Raw genomic sequence first — 27,918 nt, 5'->3', positions numbered from 1 at the left:
GACAGTGAATCCTTCTTACTATGGAACTATGAGTTTTAGCATCTCAAATGGAATGTGGAGTGTCTGTGTTAATGGAGGGTGACTGGGACTCATCTTAAGACAGAGCAGGTCTGCCACACATCCAGTTCCATACCCAGCTTGGATCTGTGGAGTCTGCCTCCCATTGAGGGTCCAGTGCATATGGTCCACATTCATAAGAGAGTGGATTTGCAACTACATTGGCAGTGTGCTGCCATTAGAGCAAGGAGTGTGTCTGGCCCACATTTCATTCTATGTTCAATACTTGACTTGTAGGTTACCTGCCATAAGCAGAACCTTTTAGACTTGCTGCCATGCAATAGGACAAGTCACTGGCACTTAGGGCTTGATACTTTTATCACATGGAGATGATCACAATTCTCTAGACAGCAGATGGCTAGCTCTCCCATTGTAATTTCTCATTATAATTGGGATACAATTCTGTAATCACTTCATCTTGGCATTGGCACCTAGCCAGAGTGCAGAACAATCCCTTTGTATGCCAGCATCCACTCTGCACTTCTAGCACCATCTTCCCAGAAAGCTGGGAATCAAAGAGATTGCTAGGCTAGAACATCAGTGGTCTGGTTGCAATCCTAGAACTTGCCCTTGTAAGCATTTCAGTGGCTCGCCAGCTCTAGATGATGTCCATCTATTCAGAACCATTTCCAACCTGATATGAATGAGTAACTTTTCTGTTCTTACAGATGGGTAGGGGCCAGGGAGGGAACTCACAAGGGATCAGGGACTAAGCTCCCAGCCACATGCAAGTTCTATAATGCTATAATGAAAATCCTCATTCTTCCAGAGAACAGAGGAACTCTGAGCAGCACTCTCATGCTTTTCCATCAGTGATTCTCCTCCACAATGGCAAAGAGAAAGGATGGTACTATCAAAACACTAGGAGTTTGGCTGAATCACGTCTAGCTCTTGTATAATCTACAGATGCATGAAACACTGGAGAAACAGGACTTCTAGTCTACCACCTTGTAGTACCACTTCACAGCATCCATGATCACCAAGCAGGCCACTGGCAAACTACCATTCAAATACCAGTCTCTAGGCACAAATATTTTAGATCTGGCTGGCTAGATCTTCCTGACCAGCAGAACTGCAAACACAGCATGTGTCCCGAGATGATGATCTGTCAGATTTTAAAACAGGCTGCTGTTCTGCATGGTGTCATTTCCTCCAACACAGCAACAATCTCATCTGTTGGTACCTCTTCCTGTCATATTGGGCGATGTGGCTTTGACAACAATGTCTTAATTTGCTTTCACGGGTAGAAAAGTCATCAGTGTACTAACTATGAAAAAAAAGCAATACAGATACAAATGGCTGGATACCTCTGGGAGACTTAATCTTGCTCTTTAAAGTCACCCATTCCAAAAAGGCCTGTCTTTAAAGTGAACTCAACCTTCTCAAATCCTACATCAAGGCCATGTAGTATTTCTATTTTAAACTCATGATTTTTAAAGTGATGACAAAGGCTCTCAAAGGTCATCTGCTTCACTGCTTTTAAATAGCACTAGGGAAAAATGTCCATCTTGACTATTTACAGTGGCTGTACACTGACTAACAGCATTACGATCTTTACCACACTGGCAGCTGACTAGACATTTTTCTAAACAGTCTGTAGGAAGGTTGATCTACTTCTTTCCTACATCAGCCCCTGTACTATCCTCAACTGCAACTCACTCAAAAGACATCTTGAACTAGTCAGAGTAAATAGGTACAGGAAAAAAAAAACAACTTGGGAGTAGAGAAGTATCATCTGCTCAGTAAGAAGGGCTCTGCTAAATTAGAAATTTGGAACACTGTTAATCTGACAGAGAGTAAGCTTTTTGTGCTGGGCATGCCTCTTCAAAAACTACTAGGATTAAAATTCACTAGTAAAGTAGTTAAAAGATCTGCCAAGTTAACTGAGCATGTGATAAAGCAATACTTCTTGCAATTTCACCTGAGGTCCAGACAGTCAAAGAATGTAGTTGCAGGAATACTTGAGGAAGAGTTTAAAACATATTCTCTTCTATGATCTCCTGTAGCTGGAAGGAGTTTGTCATTATTAACATACCTTTTGAAAAAATAAAAGGACAACTTACATCATCTTTCCAAGAGGAATTTGAGATTCCAGAGAGAAATGCAGCAAGTTGGTTTATTGTAAACTTATAATAATTAGACTCTCTATTTCAAACAGATATAGGTGGATACCAAAATTATGTGTTTTCAATATCGTGCTCATAACTCCAAAGGCCCAAATATCTTCTCAATGCAGAGCTCAATGAAGTTAAACATGAAGTTTAGGTCCTGCTGCTACCAAGGGAAGATGACTTTATAGGTTATGGAGGGCTTTTCCTAGACAGAGAATTTCATGTGGGGCATAGGACTCACACAGATCGCCAGTATCAACATCTGGACAGGCTTCTACTTTTCACTGCAGAACAACTGAAGCAACAGAACCTCTTGAGAAGAGGAAAATATTATTCAGCCTTAAGCCAGAATACAGCTTACTGTATTCAATAGATTAAAAAAGTTACCAGTCTTGACGTTAGCTGTAACCAAATCCTTATCAACATACAGAATTGCTGTTGTAAAACAGAAATCAGTCTGACTCATAGCCCAACTCCAACTTAAAGACTGTTGTAATTTCATCGTTTCTCCAGTTTTTTGTACTTGGCTTCTGCAGAAGGAAAAATAACAATATTTTAGGACTGGATAGGTAAAAGCTTTGAATCCTGTAAAATTCAAGTTAATTTACAGTATCACTCATTTTTTACTAAAGCATTTAGGCAAACAGAATTATATAACAAAATTTTTAAGAAGCAGGTGCTTAAGTCAGACAACTAATATTAACTTAAGCCAACAGGACTTGGGTACCTGGTGGAACATTATGAATCCCTCTATTCGCAAGATTAAACAACTGTCTTTAAAATTTGGGTCAGTTCATATTGTAAAAGAGAAATCAAGCCTCACTAAAAAGCTGTAGTTCAATAATACCTATACTAGTCCACCTCCATATAACTTGTTACATTAATCTTTTCCCAGTGCTTACCACTTCATACACAATGTTTGTTGCTCAAAAGCAACACAGGCAGCTCAGATGTGTTAAACAGAGGAGGAGTTTACTTTGCCTTTTTTAATCTCCTTCTGAGGGGCTATACTGCTAGGTAGTAACAGTAGAGGACAATAGTTACCAAGTTTTTTGGAATATGCATCCAATTTATAAGCTGCCTGCTCCAGAGCTGCAACCTGTTCCTCAATTAGGTTGATTTGTTCCAGATATGGCTGAAGAGCAGCATCTTAAAAAAGTATAAAAATTTTATCTGTCAGTTCTCAGTAATTCACTTCCAAGAAACAGTTCACACTTGAAACAAAAGCATTTCCATTACATTCTTCAGATAGAACAATTTAAGAGCTACTTCCTTCCCCTGCCCCAAAACCAAGTGGTGATACCAACAGACATGTTCCAGGAAAGTATGAAACGTTTAAGAGTACTGGCTAGGCTCAACACAAGCAACAATAAAATATGAATCAAAGGAAGTGTTACTTCCTGTCGGATCCAAAACCTGGGGTAAAGCAGGACATAAATTCCGATGCACTTTTTCTTATGCTATTCTACATAGTCTATAGCTGTAAAGAAATATATGAGATTAGTGTGTATAGCAGCATGTCTATTCCAGTGAGCTTTCTTTCCTTCAGCATCTAATAGAGTGTGAACCATCTGACTCTTAGATGCTTCATTTCCCAGACAAGCATACTGTTCATTATAGCCCTACCTTATTTGGTTTACTTACATTTTTGATTTAAATCCTTCAGATTTCTACTGATGTTTATAGCAATATCTTTCATTTCTAGGTACTTCAAGCTAGTCAGCTTATTCATGTTTTCCAAGAGTTTGTAGTCTTCACTGGTGGCTTAAAAAGAATAGAGTTTATTTTAATTAAAAGTCGACGTGGTTTGAATTGGGTGCAGACTCTTCAAGAGGACAAGAGATACCAAAACAATAGCCAAATGTAACAAAGAATAGTTTAGATGGTAATACAGGTATTAGAACAATGCTCTACAAAAAGAGAGACGAAATTTTGTGAATTGTAAAACTCAACTGGACTGATTCCTCACATTTCTGCTCTTATTCTGTCAGTTAAACATAATGTTCACAAAACTGGTAACACAAATCCAGACTGGTAATCTGTACTGTATACCCTTCAAATCCATGCAAATCAGTAGTGCTGTGGAATGCTTTCAAAATCAAGAGCCTATGGAATCCACTAACTTGTTGAGCAGTTTACTTTCTCCAGTTAGGGTTGCACAGCAATTTATTCTAAAGCATGAATGCTGGAAAACACAGGTATGACCCTTGCTCTCAGAAACAAAATAGCTGCACATTTCACTGTCAGTTGTGGTTCTCTTCTAGCCCTTCTTAACCTAGTCCCCTTTTGCTTGTCTTTCTATGTACAAGCTTCTGCAAGACTAAAAAGCATTATTTCTAAGTTGCTGATATCATACTGAATTATTTTGAAAAATATTTGTGCTATTCTGATACTTCATTAATATGAGTAACCTCAGTGTTGTTAGCAGTCTAGCAACATGCCAGACTTGATCTGCTAGTCTTGCTAGATACAATCTAAATAGGTATAGCTTAGACAAACTACAAAACAAATTTCTTTAAAAGAAAAAGAAACAAAAACTTACTTGCAGGTCAGTACTGCAGTGCCTTACCTGTCAATTCACCTGTTAAATAAGTAGCCATTTTGTTGAACATGTCTTTACAGAGTTCATTGATGTCTGCCTCTGCTGGTTCCTTAGCTTCCTCTGCTGTTTCAACAACAGGATCCTCTAATCAGGGTACAGATATTACAGGGTTAGGGGAAAGTTAGCAGAAAAACACACCATAAAGATTAAATTGTCCCATTTTTTTTTTTTCCCCCTTCAACTTGACTACACCTACTTTCCATATAAGTTGTCTACACTAAGGGGTAACAAAACTAGACAGTCTCCTTGAAACAACATCAAGATTATTTCAAAATAATACTTTAAGGAGCACTTAAGGGACAAGCACCTGGCCTGACTGCACTTGCAAGTATCAGCCCCCTCCTGTGCTTAGACGACAGGAAAGAATTTGGAGAACTTTTGAGTGACTTTGCACAATGCTACTGCCGTTTATTTCTAGTTACCGATTCAAAATAGAACAGCCCCCCACCCCCAATCCGTTTCACGAGGCGCTGCAACTGATTCCCACCTGTGGACTGCTATAATCACCGCTTTTCTCTTCCAAACTCCTTTCTATCACAACCTGTCCTTGTTCTGCTCTTTGCTGGGGCAGTTCAGCATCTCTTCCACAACCCGACAGGCTGCCCTTCCCCCCGTCGGCAGCTTTTATCGCCTTGAACGCAAAGGCTGCCCCGAGGCCCGCGGCTCCCGCGGGCCGAGCGGCGGCGCGGAGGGGGGCGACAAGCACACGGGGATAATCCCCTGGCGGGGTGCAGCCGCCAGGCTCCAGGGGAGCCGCCGGCCGCCCGACATACGCGAAGCCGCGGGCCCGCCCCGCAGCCGGACCCCACCCTTCCCGCAGCCGGCCTCCACCCCTCCCGCTGCCGGCCCCCTCCCCGCGCCGGGAGCTGGCCGCGGCCTGGCAGGGCCCGCCGCCCAGTCCCCGGCCCCTTACGTTTGGCGGGCTGCGCGCCGGCCTCGGGCAGCCCCTCCGCCGCGGTCGCCATGGCGACAGGCCCCCTCCCGCCGCGCCCGCTTCCGCCTTCGACCCCTCGCCAGGCCGCGACCGCGCCCCTCGCCACCATAGCGCATGCGCGGCGGCGGGAGCGGGCGGCGGCGGGAGCGGGCGGCGGCGGGAGCGGGCGGCGGCGGGAGCGGGCGGCGGCGGGAGCGGGCGGCGGCGGGAGCGGGCGGCGGCGGGAGCGGGCGGCGGCGGGAGCGGGCGGCGGCGGGTCGCGGCGCTCGGCGCTGGTCACTGGCCACCGTCCGGCCGGGTCACAGCGCGGGCTGGGCCTGACCGCCGCCCCGGCGCGTAGATCCGGGGCCTGGCCCCCTCGCCCCCGCCGTTTCTGGGCGCGTCGCGAGGGGAGGCGTCCGCTCCGTACAGGTGCCTGATCAGGGTGACGGCTTCGGTTGCAGGAACAAGCGAGAGCAAAGAGCCTGCATTACGGCAGGAGGAGAAAGACAAATACCCAGATGTAAAACGTGGCACGAGTTTACTTTTTACCAGCAGTAAAAGACAGGGAAGCAGCGCAGAAAAAGCACAGTTTATGCTTGACGTGGCTGCGCTGTCAGTTTATTTCCCGCTTTCTCACACCGCAAGCGAACAATTTACTGCAAGAGAAGCAGAAGCACTTTGACACCGCAGGCCAGTTTCTAGGGGAGTTGGTAGCCCAGCCCTCACAAGCAAACTCCAGCCTTGTGCTGAGGATGTTCTCCTTTGGCTTAGCTGGTGCACTTGCATCTGAGGGTCTTAACTCAAAAGCAGCTCTGCTTTTGCTAATGATGTGGTGAGGCTGCTAGCACTCTACCCTGTCCTGTGGTGACTGTGGTAAGCATTGCTGCAGTTACCACAGCAGTGTCTACATGGTTTTTTTGAGTCCATAACATAAGTAGCACTATATATATATATGGCACAGCTAAGCATTTAAGTCTGTTAAAAAGATCTGCCATTGCTAAGTATACAAATTTTTGTTCAAAGAAGAAAAGTCATTTCCTCCCCTCAAGTAGTAAATGTATTTTTTTCTGTTAGTTTAGTGGTCTTTTGGTGGGTTTTGTTGGGTTTTTTTACAGTACAACAGTATATATTTATGACTCTTCTTAGATGGGATGTCTTACACCACTGCTGTTTAGTTTTTAATCAAGCAAAAGTTGTTTCTGCAAGTAGCTTCCACTGAGAAGCTACTAGAAATGTAACTGTTCTTGCTTGGTAAGGAATACATTCCCCGTACTGACTTCAAACTCAAATGCATCTCCAATACGCTGTGAATGGTCTCTGGCTCTCCCCAGGTGTGACAGGCACTAACAAGGGAAAACATATCAATGCATAAATGCCATCATCACCTTATACCATTTGTGATGGAGAAGCTCACATGTTCAAAGGAAAATGTTTCCCTTTGAACATTTCTTGTGTCATCGGGTACAGAAGAATAATGCTTTACAATATATAGTTTGATATGGACCTAAGGAATTATGAGAACTGTATTCTCTCACAAAAAAATCACTTATGCAATGTACATTAATGCAATTCTTAAAAACCCAAATCATACAATCATGGAGATCATGGTCCAGAAACAAGGGAACAGGGTTCCCATCTGATGTCCAATAATGTCAGTTGAAATCTTTTGGCAATCTCCAGCAGGCCCCAACAAGCTTTGCAGTTTTAAGACTGGAGAAGCTGCAGAGCAAGGCAACACAGGAGTCTATGTGAACTTTCTCATAAAACGGAGTTTTGCATAGGCAATGATAAGGAAGATAACAGTCATGCAGAAAAGAGCCACTAGGTTTTCCCACATTGCCCAGTTGGTAGGTGCGATTCCTTGACTGCACAGATATGCTTCACCAGAACACCTGCAGAAAAGCATGGGGCAGAAGTTGGTATTACTATGCAGTACAAGTCTTCAGGTCATTAATTCTATTCCTGTTCCACAAAGATTATTCTACCCTCAACTCTGCAAAGCAGGTGACAACTAGAGTAACTTCATAACCTATCACTAAAAAAAAAAATCTTAAGGGACAAATGTAGATCTCTGGTTCTCATCATTTTTCAGTAGTATCCTAATTGTTTTTTGTAGATAGCTGGCAATTTATGGTAAACCTCAGAACCGCATTAAACCATGATAAGTACAAAAGCATTAGTTTTCACACAGGAATCACTGGAGGTCCACAGCACCGGTTAGGGTCCTAAAGCTGTGGAAACAGTGCTCTAGCACTGTTCCCTGCAATAACCCCAGTTTGCAAGCCCTCTAGCATGTGTCATGAAATACTTGTATTGCTACAACTTAAGGTATCAATAGTCAAGACTATTTTAAATGGGGCAGTAGCACTGGGAGATACCTTGGCTCTCTGCTGTATCTGCAGGGAGGTTAATATTTACAAACAAGCTCTGAGGGGCAGGCATGTTTCTGATCACAGGTCTGCTGCTTCCCAACAACTCTGTAGCTGTCCACACATTGCAATTCTATTGCTAAATGACCCTGGGCTTGTTTAAAAAAAATTATAAGCTGGGTTATAAAAAGCAAAACTTAATTTAGCTCATCTGTGTATTTTGGGGACTAAAGTTTTATCCCTACTTCACTCTTGGGTAACTGTGAAGTTTTACTATATAACCCTAAAATACATTATTTTGGGACATATTATTGAGACTGGCCTGTGAATGGTTATTCTCTGAATAATACAAAAATTTGAAACCGTCAGACTTCTCTTTAAGCAGCCATCATAATTCAGGCCCAAGAACCACCATGAGTTAAGAGACTTACAGTTCTCCTGAAATATCAGGGGGACAACTGCCTGCATCTCCCACAGACACTGTAACATTCGGATTCTTCTCACCGCAGAAGTAGAGATCTCTGAACTCATTCACTTGAAGAGCCTAGGGAAAGAGGCAGACATCAGATTTTTACAGGGTTGGTGATTTGGGGTGCTAACACTGAAACACCTCAAAGGAACATGATTATTAGAAGACACATCACCACTCTTGGAACTCTGTTTATCTTCCTTTTTATTCTGGAGCTTTTAATTACTGCCCTTCTGAGGAACTGCTTCAAGTTCTACATGCAGGATGGTTTGGTGTCTGAGTCTTTGGCTTCAAAGTTACATTCCAGTGATTTAGCCATGGGTTTCTGTCTTGCCAGCTACAAGCTCCTGTTCATCCACTTCCATCAGAGTCAGTCTACCGACCCAGAAAACCTTGGGGCTGTATGCAGACACCCCAGCACCAGCACACTGAAGCAGATGGCACAGTCAGCCAAGGCAAGAGGGGAAGGTTTCCCTTGCTCTGGCATCCTGGACTGCAGTCTCAGGGGACACTTCCACATTCAGCAACACTCATAAAATATCTCAATGATACCCAAACAGGGAAGGTCTCACACATCTCCCTGCCCTCCCTCAGCCTACCTTTCTCTTCCACTGCCAGTCAACATGGTCCTGCCCACATTACCCTGCACCAGCTCCAGCATTCATTTCTCTCATTTTTACTCAAAGGTAGGAAACTATTCCTCCCAAATAGGCTTAGCCAGGGTGAAGACAGGAGATGGAAGCACAACTCCCACCTGTGACCAGTGGGTGACCTGCTATGTCTAGTTACTGTTTCAAGCAGCTGCACACTTAGCTTTCTGATACTCCAGCTCCTTATTCTTCAGAAATGGCAGTAAGTCATATTTCACTTCAGAGGAAGCCACACTGAAGACTGAGACACTCAGGTATTATGGCAAATCCTTTAACCAACTGGACAATCATTAACCTCAGACTGGCCACCCAAACAGTCTCTGCAGAGGCCATTCAATATTTGACTTTATTATAAACCATAGGGATCAGCTATTCAGGCTAGGAATTAATGCCCCACTGGACAGCTCACTCTGCTGCTGTTCAAGCAGCACTAATTTTGTGGCACAAAGGATTTATTTGTTCAGTCTCTGAGACTTCCACCTCTCACACAGAGATTAACTTCTGCATCCTTTTTGGGGTTGGATGGTTTGTTCTTCTTTTAACATGTTCATGCAAGGAAAGAAACCAAATCTGACTTTTAAGAGAACTTCATTTATACACAAAACCTCTCCAGGAAGCAGCAGTATGGCTACATTGCTCACAAGAGACTGATGCTAGTTTCTACTCACAGTGAGGCCGTATCGGGGGATGCTGAAGTACTTGAGCCAATTCAGCCAGCCCATTACAGAAGGGAGGTTTACTAAGAGGCCTGAAAAGATCTGAAATAGAACAGAAGAGACTAATGAGTCACAAACTCTGTTTACTGCAAACAAGCCATTCCTGCAGATAGTGCAGTTGCCCAGCAGAGGTGCACTGGGATAGATGGACCTCCTGCTGCTGTTATGCCTGTGCCTACAGGCATGAAGTTCAAACCTTGCAGCAGTCCCAGACAGCTGACCCAACAGCACACCCAAGTACTCCAATTGAACTGCTTGCAAAGAGGTCAGAAAGGTTTTCTACATCCACGTATAAGCTAAGAAGCATGCATGCTACCAACTTCTTACTCTGGAGGACTGTGTCATATGGTAGAGCTAGCCAGAGGCTAAGGAAGGATGACTGGGAGATGAGGAAGTGGAGAAACAGAAAGGAAACTATGGGGAGCCTTAAGAGCTGTTACTGTTTCAAGCTTTCTTCTCTTACCTACATCTTTTATCTGTGCTTTCTCCTGCCTGGAACAAGGTTTGCTCATTTACTTCTTAGCACAATTGTACTTCATAGCTAAACATGACCCTTCAGGCTGTGCTTCATCACAAGTGTTTTTGTGCTTACTCTGCTGTCTTTCAGGATGTGCATGTACCATTCCTTATATACTGTGACTTAACTCAATGTACATCAGCTGCCCTTCACTACACATGCACACTTCTCGCCCACAGCAAGCATTTGAAGTATTGCAAAAGCACTGTTTGCAAAGATCTGGTGGCACCTGAGCAATGATTGCTCAGAGCAAGAATTGCACCTGAGCAATTATTTGATCCTTAGATTACAAGTTGGCAGAAGTTCATCTGTGACTATAACAACAGGCACGGGTCTGACATGCTACTGGACTGTGGATTCTCAGCCTGCTTAGGGCTGGCTCGACCCAGTCTTCTCAGCCTGCCTCATCTGCTTCCTCACCTCCACCAAAGGAGCACACACACCCTTATACACTTACAAGCATCAGGACAAAACAAATAGTGATGAGCAGATTTGCCACAGCCACCACATCCATCCCAGCACTGATAGCCAGAGACATGGCTGTGGCAGTGTAGGACACCAGTATCAGAGTCAACATGAAGAAGAAGAACCGGCCTGCAACAGCTTGGTATCCTGTAAAAAACAGAAAGAGTCCAGTAAACAACCACATTGTGAATCCCAGAGAGGTACTCTTGGAGTCCTATACAAGACAGAGAAAGCAGGAAGAAAGAGCAAGTTTGGAGTTAGCAGGACCTATGCATGCTCCAAAGGCCCAAAGAGCATTACTGAATGATGTGGTCAATCAGGTCCCTGTCTTAAGACTGCTGTTTCTCTGCCCCTGCCCCAGAGTTCTCTGAAGTTATGATGCCAAGCACTTAAATCAGTTGAAGGTTCAACTAGTTTCATGTTATAGATATAGGAATTAAACTCTGGCTAAGCCAAAAATCAAATGTGTTGAAGATGACAGGTTCAACAAAAGCATCAATTCTTTACCAATCATCCAGTAACTGATGCATGAGAATATGATGGCTGGAGCAGTTCTCATGGGCAGCAGATCTCCTATCATCAAGGCCAGGAAGTAGGCAGACACACGGTAATATCCACTGGTGTACTGATGGCTGTGAGGACAAGAAGGAGGGGAGTTGTACAGGTTTAGAGGTTATCTAGGAGCAGGTGCAGCATGTGTGTCTGGTTTATCCTCATTTGGTTTCTGTTCTCTCTACCACTGACTCTTCTATATGCAAGCTGCTTATTTTCTCTGTGCTCACTTCCCACTCTGTAAAGTAAGGGCTGATCCATCTCACAGGCCCTGCAGTCATACTGAGAGCCCTGCGAGGAAAGTGAATGAAAGGCTATATGACTGCTAAGTAACATATTGGCAAAAAGCTCCTAAATCTCTTTGCAAAGTGAATGATCCTTAACCCAAGAGCATGGGAAAGTATTAGACTGATATTAACTGGAGAAACACTTAATCCACAGCTAACTCATACAGCTGCTTCCAGGAAAGAAGGAATGATACCCAACAATGGGAAAACAACTTTGGGACATAAATTCACCTCCAGTTCACAGGGCAATTAAATGTCATTATGACTGTGTTGCTACTTAATAGAGCTCATGAAAAGATGCTTTAATTGGTGAGGTGCCAAAATCCCCATTGACACAGCTGGTAAACTAAGCTGGTAAGCAGGGCAGACTGGTAAGAAACGTCAGTGTGAGGGAGATAACTCCTGAGCAGCTGTTACAGGCAATATTAAGCTGCTCTGAGCAACCTGTGGGTAGACATGTGCATTCCAGGCACAAATCTCCAACTTCTTTACTGCATAAGATCTGTGTCCTGCCCTTTCAGCCCATGAGCTAGAGGCTATTCCAAATAACATTTTCAATATATATGTATATATACATGTGTGTATATAATATATACATGCATTTACATATTTGTACACACATACAAACACATATACACACATATATATAGACAGAGAGATAAGCTTCATTATTAGGGAGCACTTGTAAGCCAGCCAGAAGCCCTCTTCATCCGAGCATCCCTTGCAAAGAGCTTTTCCAAGAACTATCCCTTCATCCTTGCACAGTCTTACCACCATAGGACTATTGCAAGACAACATTTCAACCCTGTCAGCAAGAGGGCAGGCAGGGTTCACAGTCTGCAGGATTCACATGCAGACTTGAAAAACAGCTGTTACCAAAAGTGAATAGGAAAAGTCCTTCTCTATAAACTGTGACACAGCAAGCAAGTATAAACATTTTATTTCTCCCTCCTTCCCCCATCACTTAGTATTTCAGCTCCCTGCTCTACAGACCAATTTAGCATTACTACTACAATCTGATGTTGCAAGGGAGCAATCAAGTCTTTGATGGAAATTATTTTGTTTAGCCTGTAAGATACTCCCCCTGCCTCACTCCAGGGTATGAGATAATCTAAGTGCCTCACTACTTACACAAATAGTTTCTTGTCTCTGATGAACAGCTCAATTGCAGAGACACTGGAAAAACACTGGTTTGTGGTGACAAAAAACAAAGATCCAACCCTAAAAGGCAAAACAGAACAGTCGAAAAGTAAGGAAACAGCCTAGATCAACACTGGCAGCCTCAGACATCATCATACCATCAAGTCAGTGGTTTTCTGTCTCTGTCCACAAAATGGAGATATTTAATTGTGCTACTGTAGATCTTCGCTGTAAAACCAGGTTTATTCCTTTATCTCCCCTTTCACATCTCCTTTGTATGTATGTGTGAGCCTGACAGAACTGCAGTTCCTTTAGGACCTCTGGGAATACCATGCTGCAGCACACTGAGGCTTGCCGAACCCAACCCTCCTTTGTGGTCCCAGTGGATCCCAAGGCCTTCCATGTGGCTGAAACCTGGCTGCTACAGATAGAAAAATAAGGAAAGCTGTGGCTTTCCAACTTACCGATTCTGAATGCCACTTCGATCCAATTTTACACCAAAAAAGATAGCACCCACAACCAAGGCTAGAATTATGGTCACTGCAATCTAGAATTGGAAAGAAGGAAGGGAAAAGGTAATCCTTCAGATAAGTAAATAGGAACAAACTTATTATTAATGAATATGCAGGGTTTAAAATTCACACCTGCCTGAAACTTTGCTGTTGTGAGTCAATGTATACCTATGACACACACAATTAAAAGCCTTCGAGCAAATTTTCTGGCTTTATCCTCTTTACTCTTCTTCCTCTGATCTTCTTTGGATGGGAAAGGTTAGTAGAAGCACACTCAAAGAATAACCCAGGTTAAAATTTCAAGTGAGGGACAAAATTAACATCACCCTAGAAGCTCCTCATGTGAGCCAAATCCCCCCATTCCCCAATCTTCAGTGCAGTAGTCCTTGTGCTAAACTAAAATGGAGATTTTTTTCAAAGGCAACTAAAAGTAGCTGGATATCTCACTCAAGTGGCAGTGCCACAGGCTGCCTTTGAAGACAAAAGTCTGTCCTACAAACTGCAGATTGCGGGACTGAGAGCAGAGGGAGTCTGAGATTTTTAGCAATTGTTAACCTACTTGTGCAACAGAGGCCTGTGGGTTCCTGATGAGGTTTTTCAGGGAACGCTTGGACACCCAATACAACTGGGTGAAGAATCCATTTGCATAGGTAATCTCATGCTCCTGCTTGGATACTCTCTGCTTGCTTCCCTGTCCAAGTTCCACTTTCCCCAGTGCTTCCTTTGTGCTCTGATACAGGCTGGAGTTGAGATATTTCTGGTGCAGCAGATCTACCACATTGCTGTCCATGTTATCTTCTGCCACTCCATTTGCACTGCTCACCTCTGAGTGAGAAAGACAAGATATGGCTTGTGATTCCCCACAAAACCTACCTTCAGACATAGCCCATCAACACGCTCAGCCACTCTGGAGGTGGAATAAAAAAAGCAGAAATGCCCAGAGAATTAGAATTGTTCAAGCCTTAGCTCTGAGCTTAAGAGGCTAGTTTGAGTGACATGGTTTCCCTTCAGTTTTAATCAAACCCAGCTAATCTGCCTGTTCTTTGTGGCACAAAAATGCCATATTCTTAGAATGAGGCACCAGAAAAACCTTTATTTCATGGAATTTTTGGGAAATCAATGTTTGCTCTGGTCCATTTCCCCATCCTCAAAAAGCAGCATTACAAAATTTCTTCCCTTATAACCCTTCAGTCATGGATATGCTACAGCATCCCCAAACAAATATTTCCCAAAATTTCACTCACTACGTTAGAGTTTGTTTCTAATCCAGTTCCAATCTTTCTCACTGCCCTGTAAATCCATTACTCCTTAGCCTGTCTACTATCTTCTCTGCAGCAGCCTCTTATGTGACTGAAAATTTCTGTCTTCTGTCAGCTGTCTCTTGAGATTAAGCAATTCTAGTTTTCCAGTCTTTCCCACACAGGTTTTGTAAATTACCGATATTTATCACTGCTCTCCTATTTACTGAAGGAAGAAAAAAATCCCTTTAAAAAGTTTTCTGAGGTCTTTAAAAAAGCTCAAAGCAAAGTATGTCTATTAGTAAGAAAAATAAAAGATAATGAAGTGCCTTAGACTGAAGGAAACCCAGAAAATGAAAGTTTGACACCACCACATACAACTTCCCTTCTACACCAGCCAACAGTGGATATCTCCTTCACAACTTACCTTTTCTTGTGTCCACAGGTCCGTGATCTTCCTTGCTTGCTGCCACAGCAGTTGAATCACCATTTATGATATCAAGGAAGAAGTCAGCTGGATTGTTGAAGGGTTCACATTCATATCCTTAAAAAAAAACCCAAAAACACATCCTACATGCTTGCATTGCACAGAGCACAGCTTGGAAGGTCAGGTCTAATACTATATTACTCTTCCACAACCCTGTTACAAGAAAACTTCCTTGGTTTCAATGACCATTAGTTTACAGCAGTAGAATGGACAGGATTTAGGATATGGTGAATCTGAGATATCTATACAGAGCTTCAAAGTTGCTTATTCTCCACTGATTTCAGGTGAAGAGAAATCCGTAACTTGCTTCCACAGCTCAGCATGGACAGCTCTTGCCTCCTTCTCAGTGCTGTTCAACCTCATCCCACTCTGAAAGACACACAGTTCCTCAGTAGAGGTTGCTGGATGTCCACTCTACAGCCTCAGATGCTTGCTCTAGAAGCTCAATAGCTCAACTCTTGCTTGTGCTTCCTTGGTCACAAGGAAAAGGAGGGGCTGTTCAATAGTAGCTTCTTATAATATGGTTCTAGCTATGGGATGAGAAGGAAAGAAGTAAAAAAAGCAATGCTTATTCTATAACATTCCTGTGAGAAAGGAAGTGAGGTGGGATAGTAAGAGGAGGAGTAGAAGTAGCAAGATTAGTTAAAGCATCTCCCTTAAAAGCCAAGCAAAGCTTACAATCCAATTGCCCATGGCTGCATCTAGACTAGATTGGAAATTCACTCCACATTCTCTATTCATCATAGTCAGAAGCCCTCACCCTGATTACTTGAGTGGAGAGAGGGGAGCCACCCAAGAGTGCAATTATTAACCCATTTTAAGACACACCATGATTTTGTTCTTTCAGTTGCCCACTGCATTCAGACTAGAGCAGACTCTTGGATCAGCCCCTACAGATTACTGCCAATCTGCAGGCTGTGGTTCAAAACCCACTGGGTCTACCACCTAAGCCCAGTAGAACTACAAGTATCATCTTGTCTGTCGTGCATCATGCTTCTAAATGCCCAAATGATTCGGAGGTTTTGTCCTGATGCAAAGAAAAACAATAGCAGGAGAAATCCATGCTCTGTGTTGTCTGAAAATTTTTATTTTTAACTTTTTTTTTTTTTTCCTGTTGTAACATAACATTGTTCAGCCTGTATGTATACAGCTTCTACTATCCTAGTAAGAATCTACCCACAGATTAAACTCATTAGCCAGTTGCCTTTACTTGGCACCAAAGACTTACCGATAGAATTGAAGTACTCCAGGGCCTGCTTCGCAGGACCATGGTACAGCACCTTTCCCAAAGCTAGTAATGTCAGACTGTCAAACAGCTTGAATATGGAATAGCGGGGTTGATGGATGGAAAATATGATGGTACGCCCTCTTCTTGAGAGTCTGAAATAAAACCAAAACATCTCTCAAGTACACCGCACTTTGCATTTCAGAAAGGTCATGTTAACTCAAGCAAAAAATAAGTATCCAAATCCAAGACAAATACTTGTCACCTTCTCAGGGTCTTGAACCAGAAAAGCAGTAGTTCCCCCTTCTCTGTCACTGTGTCAAGACAGCACCCATTATCACAAGAGATCATCATTGCAGTCTGGGTAGACAAAGTATGATGTCTGTAGCTAGCAAAGGTTGAGATAGCTGTGTATAAACCTTCCTTACATGTTTCCTATACCAGGTTTCAAGTTGACTAACTGGAATGGTCCCACTGCACTCAGTGGCATTACCAGGCTTTACATAGCAGGCTGTGGAAGTTTGGCCAGCTGAGATTTCTCTTAGCTCTTCTGCTGAAGATTTACTCTAGAAAAGTCAAAAATAGTTTTCCTTCAGGTTTGTCAGGCACTCTTTCAAGTGCTTTAACACTTATGCCCAACAAGTATCCTTGCCCATCAAAGACCTCTGTCCACAAACAGCAGAGCAAAATGTCCCCCCAATGCTACAAACCTAAGAGGAGGCTTAGGAACTTGTTCTCATTAAATAAGCCTTGTATGGTTCTCTTTGTACCAGAAGAGAGTTCATGTCCAAAACATAGGAGATTAAGGTAAACACTGAGAGTAAACACTGAAGGTAAATCTGCAGGTGAAGTCTGATCTGAGTTCGAGGCTGTTGCCAGAGTGAAGGAAGAGACTTTGTAATTGACTCAGCTGGAAGACCAAGAAATTATGATTACAAGACCTGACCTCCCATTCCAACCCTCTCTGTGGCAAAGGGAAGCTGTCCAAGCTACATCTGCTTTTTGGGCTCCAATCCAATTCTTGCTGTGGAAAGATTCCCATCAACTTCAAAAGGCTTTGGATAAGGCCCAAATAAATAATTTACTACTAATTCTGAGTCTATTTGTCTAGCTTTTTTTTTTTTTTTAAAAAAAAAAAAGAGCACTGTAGCTGCTCAGTCATAACAGCATTGCTATTTTACTAATGAGCTGACATCAAAATTGCAGCAGACCCCTGAAGAACTGACGCTTACTTCTTCAAGAGGATGAGGACTGCATTGGCTGTGCTGGCGTCAAGGCCGGTTGTTGGCTCATCCAGAAAAAGGACTGGTGGCTCTGTGATGAGCTCCATCCCAATGTTGGTTCTCTTCCGTTCCCCTCCAGACACTCCCCGGATCAATTCGGTTCCTACCTACAAGCAGAAGAAATCAGATATTTACAACAAGACCTAGTCAGTGCATACTCTGGAGTTCAGCACTCTCCACACCCAGCATCCCTTTTCATTTTCAAGTCCCATTAGTGAACTCCAGCAGCAGATGATGGGTCTGACTCAGACTGAGGGACTGTGTATCAGTAAGCAGAGCCTGATTTTCAGAGGTACCAGGCACCTTATGACTTCAGGGAATAAGGATGTCATTGACAAAGAAGAGCGAGAACAAGGCCACAGCAGTCAGAGGTGGCACTAGTGTTCGGGGATGCCCTTTGTTGGTAGCTCACCTGCTGCTCAAGTAAGAGGTGGGTAAGTAAAGTAAGAGTAAAAATGCTTCTGAACAAGCTCTGCACAGAACTTCCCCATCACAGCCCACCTTTCCATCCCTCACAGCTTTCAGCACTGTAAAAACAATTTCCCTGTCTCGTCCCACAAAGTCAGGAAGTGACTGAGTAGCTTTCCAAGGTGCAATGAGTAGGCGACTTTTTCCCCTCTGAAGTTATACAACATGCTGGACATGGTCCAGAATCTTCCCCTTTTAGTAGCAAATACACATACCTCTTTCCAAGCTACCTCCTGAGCTTGAGACTGATTTCTTGTGTGCAGTACAGTTTAGTCAGGTTCCTGCTTAGCTTGGTGTAGCTGCACCATGTATGCCATACTGTCCACAGTTAAGTAGTTCAGTTTCCAAATGTAGTATGATTTCTGAGAAAGATATTCTCACTGCTCACCTTAGCATCAGCCACTTTGCTTAATCCCAGCTCACTGATTATCTGGGTGACTCGCTTTTCCTTCTCTTCAACACTGATGGAGCTGGGGAGTCGCAGAGCAGCAGAGAAGTGCAGGTTCTCCCTCACTGTCATTGTGCCCATGACAACATCATCCTGAAAACAGTACAAACGGATGGTTGGAAAGCTTCCTTCTCAGCTACCTGACTGGGCACCAGAGTCCCTGTAGGTTGCTGGATAAGCTGCAAGTGGACCACAGTGGAAACTGGGCAACCACTGCTTCAAATCTTACACAACACAAAATTCAAGGTCACTCAGTATCAGTTAAGGGGAGAATGCAACTCTGAAGACTTCCACCTTACACCAAGCATCACCTCAGCCTGCTTTTAGGCTCAGGAGTTCAAGGGCAGACAGTACCATTTTGTACTGCATGTTCATTTTCCTTACTACCCAAAGGGAGGAGAGCAGATGAAGCCAATGGACATTGCTAGTGCTCAGTGTTCAAGGTAGAGACACTCAGGGAGTCACCCAAGTCAGCTCTGTTCCTAGTTACAAGCCATATCTCGCTGTGGTCCAGAGCACCTGCTGAGTTCATATGCCAACAAGGAGCTCTCCCCAACTCCTTGCTGGCAGCAGCTCCTCAGAGAAACAAGAATATTGCACCAAGATGCTCCAGATTTTTTCCATGTCTCACCTATCTATAACTCTTGGGCACAAGACCTTATACTAAGGTCTACTCCTTTAGAAAAGCTTCAACACTCATGCATTTTTAGTAAGAATCAAATCTATCCATTTGACAAACATATGGGCAGCCTACACCAACTCGTAACAACCATGAGGCAAACAGAGTTGACATCAGTTTCATGCCTCTCCACCACCCCTACTTTAATGTTCAAGCAAATTTTGCATCCCACCATATGATGGGAGAAGGTCTGCAACACTGGGCAGCTGCTCAGAAACATGCCTGTTAGCTAGGCATCTTTCAAATCTAGTGCCCTTTTGGAAGACACAGACCCTAAGCTGCAGGGCAGCAGATTCTTGCCTGCTTTGGGACTCCTTCCACATCAGATGTAGTTGATCAGCAGCACAAAGGATGCCAGCCAACCATGTTTGGCACTGGAGTTAAAAGAGGAAGACTGAACATGCTGCTGTGCTAGAAGTATGTCATGGATTACTCAGGGTGTAGCATTATGATAAACTGGCCTTGCTGCCAGAGCTGGTTTAGGAATTTCCTACCATCACTTCCCTCCCCATACACCCTGAGTCTCTCATCCTAGCCTCCCATTCCCCATCCTCAGATCCACCAATACAACTGTTGGGTCACCACATTGGAAACTAAACTGTGAATTTAAGCTACCTAAATACCAAACATAATAAACTGTGGCATGACACCTTGACTTGCAAGGCATGAGTGGAGAGACCACCAGCAGTTTTATAACACATGACTTAGCATGTCTATATGTTCATCTGAATAAAATTGACCCTCTTAAGTATGTATGTGTTTAGGCCTTAAGTTTTGTTTGTAGTCTTTGGGCCATCTTTATTGATCTAGGGAGTACTGCACAGGGGTCAGAGGGGTCCCCTAGTTGCCTATCATAGAATCCTAGAATGGTTTGGGTCGGGAGGGACCTTAAAGATCATCTAGCTCCAACCCCCCTGCCCTGGGCAGGGACACCTTCCACTAGAACAGGTTGCTCAAAGTCCCATCCAACCTGGCCCTTGAACACTGACAGGGAGGGGGCAATCACAAATGCTCTGGGCAACCTGTTCCAGTGTCTCACCATGCTACAGTAAAGAATTTCTTCCCTGTATCTTATCTAAATCTACCCTCTTTCAGTTTAAAATCATCATCCCTCATACTATCACTACAAGCCCTGGGAAGAGTCCCTCCCCATCTTTCCTGTAGCCCCCTTTCAGTACTGGAAGGCCACTATAAGGGGTTCCCAGAGCCTTCTCTTCTCCAGGCTGAACAGCCTGTCCTCATAAGGGAGGTGCTCCAGCCCCCTGATCATCTTCGTGACCCTCCCCTGGACCTGGTCAAGCAGGTCCATGTCTTTCTTACGCTGGGGGCCCCAGAGCTGAACACAGCACTGCAGGTGGGGTAGAGAGTGGAGTAGGGGAGGAAAAAATCCGCTCCCTCAACCTTATCGTTTTAAGGTTAAGTTTGGTTGCTTTGGACATTTGAGAGACAACTGGGACCACTTGCAAGAAACTTCCTGGCCATTCATGAAACACTGAGGATTCGGGATCTTTGACCTGCAGGATCAAGACTCAGCATCAGTCTTGTCACATGCATCCTTCCAGAGCCCCCCAGCTGGCAGCTTTCAGAAAAGCTGCCTATTTCACATCTGCCTAAAGTCAGAAGCCTGAATGGTTTCCAGATTTGGCTGCTCATATGGCTGCCAAGATTCCCCTTCTCCTCAGCTCCCCCAGGGCTTCAAAGGTCTATTATTGGTCCAGGCCTCCACCCACTTCCGCAGATTCAGCTGGCTTTTCCTGTCTCCAAATGGAATGAAGCTCTGTCCCAGCCAGCCAGAATCAGAGGAAGAAGAGCAGGGATCTATTTACTTCCTAGAATTATTGTCTGATAACTTAAAGGTACTAGAACTGCTAGAACTGCTTCTGAGTTTTAAAACAGGAGATTTTGGGGTTTTTCCTAACTTGTTTTGTTTTGGTTTTTTAACCATCGCTAGTACTTCAGGGCAGAGCCCAAAGAACAAGCCATAGTAGCTTAGTGGTTTGGGCATCTATGTGGCTTTGGGAAGACAAACACCTCTGTGCTTGACTTGATTGGATTAACAGTTTGATCTTCCATATCCCAGAAAAATACTAAATACTGTAACATCTGAGTTATCAGATTAGATTCTGTAGGAATCACTGAAAATTACCTAAACTAGTAGTTCCTATATTGCTCATCTTATGCAGTCGTCCCTCCCAAGGGCTCCCAGACCTCCACTGAAGGCAGTTACTCACCTGCACAACATATCCTGAGATGCACTTGAAATTTGGAGGTTGAGGGATGCCATCTATAAGCACTTCTCCAGACAGGCCTGCTGGGTCCTTTCTGGCAGCCAGCACATCTAGGAGACTTCAGACAAACACCAGGCATTAGGTTTTGTCATAACAGCTGTTTTTACCTTTGGCTAGATAAGTACCACCAGTCAGGACTGCAGTTACAGCCTGATCACGGCATGCTGCAAACCAAAGGGCACAGAAAGGGGCTTTAGCTCTTTGTAAAGAAAGCCTGGTGTAGATACAGAATTTTCCAGCACAAGGTGTGCCACAGCAGCATAGCAGTAAACAAACCTCACAGCTCACGGCAGTCAACGTCCTACAGACATAAACTCAGCCTCCGTATTAACAGCTAACCTCAAATGCACAGAGACAAAGGCACCCTGCTGAGTAGCTGCAGTCCACTCTCCAGCCAGGGGAGCACAGAATTAACTACTTTGATCTCAAGGAAATTAATCCAAATGCGTATAAACAAGACTAGAGTTAAGATCTATAAAGTAATTCCCCTTACTTCCAATGCAGAGGCCAGCCTATCTGCTAGTTAAGTAAACACCACCCTGATGAAGTGCTGCTCTTAAAAACATCCTGATTAGCCATCAATCTCCTTAGAGACGAAGATCAAGGGTCACCACAAAGACACACCTGCGTGAACCCTGGCCATATTTGCCAGTCTCTGACATCCTCAACGGCAGAGATCTCTTACCAGAGTTATACAGGAGAGAAAACAGCATCAGCACTGGCTGGAGATAGTCTGCATGGTATTTCTCTGTGCTTTCATCCAAAGAACTCAAGCACATGTGTACCCTCACCATCAGGCCACAGCCAAGTTAGGGTGAGGATCCAGAGCACCCTACAGTCTGACATTACATCATATTCCTGTCAGTTATCAGAGAGGGGTTTGGCCTAGCATCTTGAAGGAAGTCTTGCTGCAGTGACTTCACAAGGGAGTTTGCACCCCCTCCCCACTCCATTACAGGTCTAGGACAGAGCCTACACCTGAGGTCCAGTCACCCCAGTTCAGCCTGGTATCATAACTCAGGCCACCACCAAATGCGACTGCAGTAATATGGACCACCAATTGGAGCAGATGAGGGGTGTGACACCACTGCTGGGCAAGAACTCCAACAAAGCCAATAGAGGACACAAAGTCAAACTGCATCACCAGATTTCTCACAGGCATGCAAAGGTCTGAGCCTGCAGACCCCTCACATCTCCCCTAACCCTCAGAACCCCAAACCCTCTTTGAATAGCTGACTGTCCATTTGAAGGAGCAGAAGAAAAATACTCACGAAGATTTACCGCTCCCGGTTGGCCCCAGGATAGCATTCAAGCCTGGCTTCATAATGCCACTGGAAGAAGGAAAAAGTTATTTCCAAATGAAGGACTGTTCACATGTAGCTCATAGTACAGGTAAGGTGTGAAAAAAAGTGCTGTCGAAAGGAAAACTTAAGAGATTATTAAAAACTTCTCCTTAAATCTGAAATCAATAAACATTTTTCCTTTCTTGTCCCAGACTGTCAGAACAGAACCAGAGCTGGATATAAAAAGCATTCTACAAAAGACAGAAATTAAGTGTCTTCTCTACTAAGCTGGGTCTTGAAAAGAAGAAACAACTGCTCTCTGCTGCTTATTTCCTTTGACTGCAGCTTGAACCATAGCTAAGGGGACCCTCATATCATCTGTCAGAAGAGTTCACATAAGTTTGGTCCTAATTTGCTCAGATCAGTAACAAACTGCTCCACCTATATCCCAGCTGTTTTGCCTAAACACAAATTGGAAAGTTCTCACATGAACTGCAGACTGGCAGGAGGGTAGTCATTTCTTTACCACCACAGCTGGATCTGGAAGGTGACACTGAAGTCACCGATTCACAGCAGCAGATTAATTCCTACCCTCCGGTATTTTATTAAGCAAGAACTTACTAAACATTATGAAGGATCTTCTTTTCCACAGTTTTCCGTTTACATAGGAATCCACTGGACAGCTTAACGGAGTACTGGATGTTATGGAAACTCACAACAGAGCCCCGAGGGGATCGGATGGACTCTCGTGTTGGAAGAAAACGTTGGAAATTGCCCGCTCCTTCCTCTTCTCCAACAGAAATAATGCTATGATCAGATGTGTCTGCCATCATGTCTTTGTTACACAGGTCTAGCTCCACTGCATGGAGTTTTTTGATGTCACTGTTGTTTTGAGCAGTTCCCATCTGTTGAGACAAAAACATGCAGGGAAGGAGACATGCAAGCAAATACTTCTGCAGAAAGCGTCCTGAAAAATCAAGTTCACGCACACCATGCCAGGTACTTACACATGCCAAGTTTCCAAAAGGATGGACATCCACACTGGAAGACATCCAGTAGTCCCCAAAGGCATGGAAACCCACAGATTTAGAACAATACACATAGCTTTTAAGAACAAGACATGAATGTATTTGAAGTGATGCTAGCTCAAAGAGCATCTAATGAGGTAAAAACCAAGCCCATCTGTGATGGTTACCATCTTGCTCAACATAGTGAAGCAACTGCTGCCACTTAAGCTAAAGAGTCTCAAGCTTCCTTCCTTCAGGCATAACATGCTTACCCCTCCTCACAGCCCCACAAAGCCAGCAGAGAAAACCTCTTAATTAATCTGTAAGAACAACCACAGGAAGAAAAGCAGCTGTGCTGAAAACAAAGGTAGGCACATGCACCTTGTTTGCTGGCACAAGTTTTTTTCAGAGATATCAATGTGACTAAAATAACAATTACACGTGCTGGTTATCATGTTTCAGTCAAATCAGTATCAAGATACTTCACAACTACAAATAGAAAGAGAAATTTGGATTTGTCTGCAGGAACCGTTTACCCTGAAGAACGGTAGGATTTCCCCCTCCCACAGGGAGAAATCTGGGACATGCCACAGTAAGGAAAAACATGGTACAAGCTGGTACACTAAGGAAAATTAATTATGGCATCTATTTGTAATCAAAAAGTTTTAAGGAATTCTGGTTCAATCAGGTAAGTTGCCTCTGTTGCTCAGGATGGGAACACCTAAAAGGGAGGACATGTGAAGAGCAAAGGGAAGAAACCGTCCTCCCTGTCCATGCATCAGAGTCTACACAGTAGGAAAAATATCAATATGCGTATAACCATTAATATCAACACACTTAGTCACAGCAGCAGAGCTCTTTTGTCAAGGGGCTGCTTCCCTCTCTGTTGCTGTAACTGATGGAGACCAAGTTTGAATCCCTTCACTCATTAAAAAAAAAAGTTTAATGCTCTTGCCTCGATGTTGCATGTGAAGAACTTGGACACCCTGCAGTCCCAAAGTTCTGTAGCCTGTACCCCTGCCTTTTGCCCAGGTGCCCTCACAGCTGTAAACCTTACTGGCCACTTTCCAGGGAACTACTGCAAGTAAGAGGAATTACTGCATGCCTCTTCCAGAGACTGAGCACAACTGGTTAGACTAACACAAGTTAGTCCTAATAATTTACTTCCCTTGTAGCTGCTGGTATGACAGTGTTTGTTGGAAAGCTCAAGATTTTCTGTGATGCTGTAGAAAGCCAAGGTGATCACCAGGCTAACTAAGAGAGCAAGGAGAGAACTGTCCACAGAGACATCTGTTGCTGCTTACTTGAGTTTTGTGGGAAAGTAGATGTATCCCACCAAACGCCCTTTTCGCACCATGTGCACTTCTTTCCTCCCAGGACTGAGATGGTGATAACCAGTAGGACCAACAATATCCACCACTGCAGAAGCAGTGGATTTCTTAGGGAGTGAGATGGTCATCCTTTTAAGAAACTGGAACTACAAGAGCCAGATTTAATTGCCCTCTCCTCTCTGCCTCTTCCTACCACTTAAAGCTCAAGAAATTGTAGTATTTTTTTCTGTATAAGTAAAATAAAAGCAGTGGGGAGAAGGAAGGGCTGTTTAGCTTGGACACATCCTGAACTCTAAGGCTGGTCCCTCCTGGGAAAGCCTTGCTTATGGGAAACAAGAAAGGATATGCTGGCTACATCAGCAAGAGAAGGCTTATATGCTTCAGAGGTTGCACAACAGATCAGAAGAAAAAAAAAAGTCAGGATGACAGCAATACCAGGGACAAAGACCCGGTTAGACTTTTGAACATTTGATTGTCTTGTATAGTTCACATCCATCCTGGACAGGTTCTGTAGTTCTTTGGACCATAAACCCTTTTATACGGGTTTTTGCAAAGCTACTGATAAGCACTGGCAAGCTAAACCACCGCTGCGGGCATAGGCAAGGGTGACAGGAGTATGAGAAAAGCTTGGCAGAGGCTACAGGTAGGAGCAGTCGGCGGCAGCACCTTCCCAACCAGCGCCCCTCCAGCCTCCCGCCCTCGCTCCACGGGCCGGTTCCGCCGCTAAGCCGAAGCCGCGAACCGACCCGGCCGACCACGCTCCGCTCCGCTCCCCTCCCCGCGGCCCGGCCCCGGCGCTCCAGGAGCGCTGCTCGCCGGAGGGCTCCGCCGCACCCCGCCCCGGGCCCGGCCCGCCCCGGCCGCGCCGTTACCTCCCGGCTGCCGCGGCTCGGGGCTCTGGCGGCGTTTTATAACGGGGTCCGGTCGGCGGGTTACACAAACCGACGGCTGGGAGTGCCGGCGCTGCCACGCAAACCCCGCCGGGATGGGGGTGAAGGCGGCGGCGGTGGTGATGGAGCCCCGCTCCGCTAAGCTGCGCGGGTGCCGCCGCAGGGCCGGTGCCGCCGCTGGGCCGGGCCGCCCCCCGCTGCGTGGGCCGCGCTGGGGCAGCCGGTTCCCCCGGCCGGCGGCGCTGGGTCCGGCCTGGAGGCGCGGCGGAGCGCCGGGATGCCGAGGGCTGCCCCGCGCTGTTATCCCGCCCTCCTGGGGCGGGGAGAGGAGGAGGAGGAGGAGGAGGAGGGAGGGAAGCACCATTGTTGCCGTTGGAAAGCACCGAAGGGGGCGACGGGCGCCGGCCACGAGGTGCCCAGTGAACTGCCCGCAGCCCCTGCACATCCCTGGCACAGAGGGGTACGGCTGGGGGGTGGGAGGCAGCACCCACTCTCCCGCCCTCCCACCTCCGGGAAAGGTCATCACGCCCAGGGGATGGTTCCAGTGCAGGTGGGTCAGCTGGGGTCAGGGGTAGGCCTGGGACCCCCTCCACGGGTGACGCTGCCGCACTGATCTCACACCTTCAGAGGCAGTGTGCTCCTCGGGTGTTTCCCCGCTGGGCCCACGTCCATCGGGGTGCCTCTCTGGGCTGCCATGTGCTCCCAGCTAGGGGAATGTGTGAAAGCAGGATGTTCGGATTTCCTTCAGTTTGTTGTCAAGGTTTCTGCTCAGCCTCCTGTTCTCAAGCACTGTTGTCTTTATAAATAAGCTCACTCTTCCCGGACTCCTTGCTGTTGTGAATGCAGGAAAAGCCCGCTTTTATGGTTTATAAATATGATTTATAGTGGAGCTGTCAAGTCGTCATATTAATTGCCTCCGGTTTGACTACCCTCTGCAGTGCTGTATAGCATTGCTCTTTTCCACCATGTCTTGCTAGATCAGTTTAAGGCTCAGCTAAGCCGAAGCATACCTCTAACTACCCAACCAATACCAATAATAAAGCCTCCAAAGATTCACTTGTACCCTTTCTGACACCTGCCTCCCTCCAGCAGTGTTGCTGCACTCAGCACCGCTGACACACTACACAGAAGACACATCTCATGCTGGTGCATTGCTCTACAGGACTGACAGGAGTCCAGATCAGGTGGGATTATGGAGCCATTGAAATAGCCTAAGAAATCTGTCAGGAGAGCAAGTTTTGCCATAGGTACACCCAAGGATCAGGCTTGCTGAATAAGAATGTTATCTTCAGTCACTCTATGGCTTAGAAGTGGACTTGAGTTCATGTTTCATTTGTTACTTAACTTCCTCTTGCAAGGAAAATCTGCCTACATTGAAGACTTTTGCCCTAGTGTTTCACCAAGCACACACATATCTCTGTCTCCAAGTGTATTTCAACCCTAAATACTCACTATCCCTCAATATGCTGCAGTGACAATCCTCTTGTCATGTGCCTGGGAGAGTGAGAAAAAAAAGCCTGTGTGCTTGGGAACAGAGGTGAGCATTTTCTGAGTCATGAACTTGCTGCTCCACATAGTGCCTGCACAGTGGTGCAGGAGAACAACTCGCTGAAGGAGTACAACTAAAGATTCAGGTTACTCTCAACAGTTTCATTTGCTCAGCTTGTCCTCAGACAGAGGTGATGGATGCCTTCATGCTGGTAATTTTGGGAAACAACGCTGCTCCTCCCACACTTCATGGAATGGAAAACTGCTTCTCTGCTCCCTGTGTCAAAGTACATCCCAATGCCAAAGAAATAGAGATCCAAGATATGGAGAGGAACAAGAGCTGCTAACTGCAGCATCTGGCTGGAGGCTCTGGCTTTCCTCTGGACCATTCTTCAAGTAACAGTCTTCTGGTCTTCTTCAAGGGCCTTTTGACCCTCAGC

At 45.0% G+C, this 27,918-nt stretch overlaps 2 protein-coding genes across 4 annotated transcripts; both read right to left on the bottom strand.

The window, feature by feature from the left end:
• Positions 1-2,159: 2,159 nt before the first annotated feature.
• BLOC1S2 (biogenesis of lysosomal organelles complex 1 subunit 2) lies at positions 2,160-5,796 on the bottom strand. 3 transcript variants are annotated; one of them, XM_074907345.1, is made up of 5 exons: positions 5,684-5,796; positions 4,738-4,854; positions 3,813-3,932; positions 3,213-3,317; positions 2,160-2,698 (listed from the first exon to the last, which is right to left on the bottom strand). In XM_074907345.1, the coding sequence occupies exons 1-5, from the start codon at positions 5,733-5,735 to the stop codon at positions 2,667-2,669; spliced, it is 426 nt and encodes a 141-aa protein (XP_074763446.1). In that variant the 5' UTR covers positions 5,736-5,796; the 3' UTR covers positions 2,160-2,666. The 3 variants fall into 3 exon arrangements, with proteins under 3 accessions (XP_074763446.1, XP_074763447.1, XP_074763448.1); XM_074907346.1 differs by having other exon boundaries at positions 2,160-2,695; XM_074907347.1 differs by lacking the exon at positions 5,684-5,796 and adding an exon at positions 5,258-5,558.
• Positions 5,797-6,194: 398 nt separating this feature from the next.
• LOC141961437 (broad substrate specificity ATP-binding cassette transporter ABCG2-like) lies at positions 6,195-26,237 on the bottom strand. Its single transcript, XM_074908333.1, has 16 exons — positions 25,973-26,237; positions 23,384-23,667; positions 22,751-22,810; positions 21,423-21,537; positions 18,453-18,605; positions 17,546-17,703; positions 16,317-16,468; positions 15,029-15,145; positions 13,923-14,188; positions 13,316-13,398; positions 12,843-12,932; positions 11,380-11,504; positions 10,865-11,019; positions 9,843-9,932; positions 8,487-8,599; positions 6,195-7,578 (listed from the first exon to the last, which is right to left on the bottom strand). Exons 2-16 carry the CDS (start codon positions 23,665-23,667, stop codon positions 7,431-7,433), a joined length of 2,109 nt encoding a protein of 702 aa, XP_074764434.1. The 5' UTR covers positions 25,973-26,237; the 3' UTR covers positions 6,195-7,430.
• Positions 26,238-27,918: the final 1,681 nt, after the last annotated feature.

This window comes from Athene noctua, chromosome 5, assembly GCF_965140245.1.
Source record: "Athene noctua chromosome 5, bAthNoc1.hap1.1, whole genome shotgun sequence".
Classification (NCBI taxonomy): Eukaryota; Metazoa; Chordata; class Aves; order Strigiformes; family Strigidae; genus Athene; species Athene noctua.
The sequence above is the reverse complement of the archived record's forward strand: the minus strand, read 5'-3'. Positions and strand labels throughout refer to the sequence as shown.